Here is a 4,294-nt window from a genome sequence, read left to right on the forward strand (position 1 = left end):
TCTTCACTGTAATATTAATTTAATAGCTAATGTGTATTATTCACATTTATATGCAAGTACATGTGATAATAGTCCAACATGCAGATGACTGAGAGGCAGCTGCTTAGAAGACGCATTCCTGCATCCTAAGCCACTCTGACCCACTAGTGTTAGAAGATTTGTTGATCCACTATGTTTTCCTTCAGGTGAAGACAGGGAACATTTAAATGGTTCATTCTTCTGCATGTTAAACTGGTCAGTGTTTTGGCCATCTCTCTCTTTCAGACTTTGTTGCATAGGAGAAAAGCCTTCTGTGCAGCCTGCTGTTCTGAACATATGTTAATGCAAACACAGTTGTTTTACTGTTCTTCAGGGACTCTTCTTCTTGCTTTTCTGTTCTTCCTTAAGATCTTTTGCATTACATCTGGACCCCAATGCTGTTAACATTTCTATTGTCGTCAAGTTGGCTCCCTTCATTATCAATCGGTCTCCATCAACTGTAAAGGGGAAAAAATTTTAAGATGTCAGAAAGGCTAAGTCACAGTTACTTTAGTGTGTGGTTATCTTTTGTATATATAAATCCAAATACACTGTTCATCTTGTCTGATTAGAAAGTACTCCACTTACCAAGGAATCTGATTACGCACCACCACCAAACAAATACATTAAACTGCACACAGTACGCATGTAATTTTCATTTCTGTATTGCATTATTGAAAAATCTGAAACATTTGTCTAGGTATACCTATAGTAAGAACACATATTGGATGAGAATGACTCATACTATGCCGTCAAAGTCATCTAACAGAAGGCACAGAAGGCACTGGAAGGCATAATTTCCACACATGGCTCAGCATTTTAGCAGCATGTTGTCTATGGTCCGTTTAACTTGCTTCTTTAGCCAAAACAATGAATTGGTTTACACAATCTGGTGGTTAGAATGTAAAAAAAATAGAGAGCACTAGGATTTCTAAAATTCTGAATGATTATTTTAAAACAGGGAGGAGGCAGTAGAAGTTAAATATTGTACCTAAGTTTATTATTTATTTTTGCAAGATTTGCAAATACAAAAGCCATACTCAAACCCATATAATGCAATACCATGCATGGCATCCAAGTTCCAGCCCCACGTTTGCCAACTACAAGGGCTGCAAACCCTTCACTTAGAAAATAATCAGCTCTTAGGAAACGAAGAGTTCAGCACTGTAGGTCTTGGCATTAGTGAAATAAATTGGTTTGGTTTTATGCTGTGAAAAACATTAAGCTTTACTGCTTAAGTCTTAATACATCACAGTTAGAGACAAGGAAGGGAAAGACAGAGGCATGGAGGAGGGAGAAACAGTCAATGTCAACACTGAAAATAACTAGACTTTCCTAAGCAAAATGAAGTATGTTCAACAGTCTTGACATTTCTACCAATTCACTAAATATATGGAAGTTTAAAGAAAAGGGGGTAGCAGGAATCAATAATAATGAAAACTTTAATGGGCTACATGACATATTGGTCCATTACAGCACAGCAGGAAAGAAGATGCAGCCAGAGAAAAGGACAAAAGCAGATTACAGCCATCTGTTCACAGCCTAGAATCTGGGCCGCCTCCAGAACTGATGAAATTTCCACCATCAATTCCCTGCCTGCTCACTATACCCTCAAAGGAAACCAAGAAATTTGTTGTACATCAGTTGACCTCATTCTGCAAGTCCATCTGCACATGTATGGTCTTATCCATATGAGCAGTTCCTTCAAACTGCATAGTAAGTTACTTGATTGCATACGCAACTAAAGGTACTCAGCTTTTCTGTTCTCAAGACTGAGATGCCTCCACCACAGATAAGATTAAAAAAAATACAGAAAGTGAACAGATTCTTACATCAAAACAGAGCTACACTTACTTCCCTGGAATTGTACCTGACTGCAACATCACACAAGTATGCCACTACAAAAGTAGACTCAACCCTAAAGTTAAGTCAGTTCTTTGATCTAAGATCCACCAGATCTAACTGTAGTACAAAGACATATATACACATTTATCTAGACATGAGACTTTTAGTGACTCCCTCTTCCTTTTTTCCTCCCAGCTGCACCGCCTCTAGCTATGGACCAGAACCAAAAAAAAGTAATCACAGTAAAAAAAAAAAAAATCATAGAGAAGACAATAACATCGTAACAACACAAACACAAAAGGTCTCTTTTTTTTGTCAAGATTAAAAACGAGCTCCTTACCAAACATAACATCTACAAGCGGTTCAGACCCATCATGTCTTACATCAGCAGTCACTTCACAGTTTCTATTGGTGGCCTGGATTTTTTTATGGTTTATACATCCAAGAAATTTTCTGAAAATATATTTGAAAATATATTAAGTATCTTGCAGATAGAAATTACAGTAAGTATATTTCTAAAACTAATTTGAATATATTGATATTGATGGGCAATAAAAGTATAAACAAAATAGGAATTGTATTTAATAATTTCAGACAGGTACTTCTTATGGCATAATCACTCTCAAAAATCCAAATGGATAGTCCTTACATGCTAACATGTAAAAAGCATACCGAAGAATTTTGCAAAAATTCAGTGCATGCACTTTCTGTGTTTCTCTCAGCTGGGTTAGTAAAAATAATTTAAAAACCAAAACCATCAGCAAAGTAATTTCTATTTTTCCTTATACACTGGTTGCTTGCCAATGTTTTATTATCTGGGTTTGAGACAGCATTTATTTACTTATTTAACATCATCGGTCTCCTGTAGATTTCTGAAATGCATGATAGCCATTTGACATGCTGGCAGCTTAAAGACATTCTAAGTTAAGTTGTGTTACTAAGTTGATTTCAAAAGTAGATTTATCTGTAAAGCTATTGCAAAATGACATTTTACAATTGTTTGGTGCAGAACTTACATCACTCGAGAACCATAATTACTTAGATTTCTCCAACAGTTAATTACCAAGATAGAGCAGCAGCTGTTGCCCCCTCTCTCTCCCATTACCAGCATTTGGACTAGTGATTATAGACCCTCACCTACAGGCTCAGGAACTCAGAGGGGCATCTCCCTGGGTAGTTTGGTAAAGCTAAATGCACATGCCTCTGTGCAAGGGTCTACACTTAGGCACAGAGATCCTCCTAAAATCAGCACAGAATGAATGCTGTGTGCATCCTGGTAACATCTGCCAGAAACAGAGCCCTTACGACAAATGTGGTGTCTTCTCATTCTGAAATGTGAAGGTCCTGCCTAGATTATGCTACGAAGCACCGATAAATGCAAGCCTTCAAAGACCAAGACGATGAAAGTTACAGTACGGCAGATGCAGAAGTCTGGGAAAAAGAGTTTCTTCTCCAGAGAGGGAACAACAGATGCTGCCACTTCCCTCACGATTTGCTCCCAGGTAATTTTCTTTTGCTGGCTACAGTGACAGCAAGTGACAGGGCACTGCAGTGACAGCCGTTTCAACGGCTTCGTTTTGGTTCTGCCACTGCTGCGACCTGGGCAGCAGCCGGCTGGGGCGGCCGCTCTCCCTGCTCTTCGGGAACCTGCCACGCTTCCACGGGCGGAGGGGCGCAGGCCTGTGCCCCTCGACGTGCCTGGGCTCTGCGGCAGGGCCTGGGGCACCGGCCGCACCGTGGGCGCACATAACCCCAGCCTCTACTCGCCCCACCACCAAATAAGTAAAATTAAGGGCAAAAAGTCCAGCCCTCACACCTGCCGTGAAACGTACAGAACCCACGCCCCGGGCGCGGGAAGGGCGCTGGGTGGTTTACAGACAGGGGAGGCGGACAAGGCCTCCCCGCCGGGCGCGGGTCCGAAGGCCAGAGCATGCCGCGGCCGGGGCCGGGGCCGGGGCCGGCGCTGCCCCCGCAGCCCCCTCACCTCGTGCTCTCCACGTTGGACTCGAAGGGGCAAAAGCGGACCACGATACTCTTCACCGGCCGCAGCACGACCCGTATCTTGGACGCCATCTTCTTTCTGTCCTTCCCCCCCACTACAACTCCCAGCAGCCCCCTCGCAGAGGCGGGAAACGGAGGCGGGCGTGCCGTCCGCCCCGCAGTCACCTGGGAAATGTAGTCCGCGGCGGCCTCCCCCCGGGGTCCTCTCCCGACGTGAGGGCGGCAGGCGGCGGGCACAGCTGCGTGGGGCCTGCGGCCCTGGGTGCCCCGCGCTTGGCGGGGTGCCGGCCGCCTGCCCTACGAGCCTCAAGTGGCAACGCCAGGCGCTCGGGCCGGGTTCGTTTGTGGCTGAGGGAGGGAGGGAGAGGGACCAACCTGTCCTGGCTCCTCCCCTGGCTCGGTAACACGGTAGGAAGAGTGGGGGGGGGGG

The 4,294-nt window shown here is 44.3% G+C and overlaps 1 protein-coding gene across 1 annotated transcript; it reads right to left on the reverse strand.

The window, feature by feature from the left end:
* Positions 1 to 310: 310 nt before the first annotated feature.
* Positions 311 to 3,951, reverse strand: MRPL53 (mitochondrial ribosomal protein L53). Its single transcript, XM_010575852.1, has 3 exons — positions 3,848 to 3,951; positions 2,204 to 2,316; positions 311 to 476 (listed from the first exon to the last, which is right to left on the reverse strand). The coding sequence occupies exons 1-3, from the start codon at positions 3,934 to 3,936 to the stop codon at positions 349 to 351; spliced, it is 330 nt and encodes a 109-aa protein (XP_010574154.1). The 5' UTR covers positions 3,937 to 3,951; the 3' UTR covers positions 311 to 348.
* Positions 3,952 to 4,294: the final 343 nt, after the last annotated feature.

This window comes from Haliaeetus leucocephalus, unplaced genomic scaffold, assembly GCF_000737465.1.
Source record: "Haliaeetus leucocephalus isolate CR32 unplaced genomic scaffold, Haliaeetus_leucocephalus-4.0 Scaffold506, whole genome shotgun sequence".
Lineage (NCBI taxonomy): Eukaryota > Metazoa > Chordata > Aves > Accipitriformes > Accipitridae > Haliaeetus > Haliaeetus leucocephalus.

Excerpts from the sequence above, each read along its gene's own strand:
- MRPL53 (XM_010575852.1), bottom strand. The coding sequence starts at position 3,936 with ATGGCGTCCAAGATACGGGTCGTGCTGCGGCCGGTGAAGAGTATCGTG. Across the intron at positions 2,317-3,847 it reads TCCAACGTGGAGAGCACGAG|AAAATTTCTTGGATGTATAA; the intron begins GTGAGGGGGCTG and ends ATATATTTTCAG. Across the intron at positions 477-2,203 it reads GCTTGTAGATGTTATGTTTG|TTGATGGAGACCGATTGATA; the intron begins GTAAGGAGCTCG and ends TCCCCTTTACAG.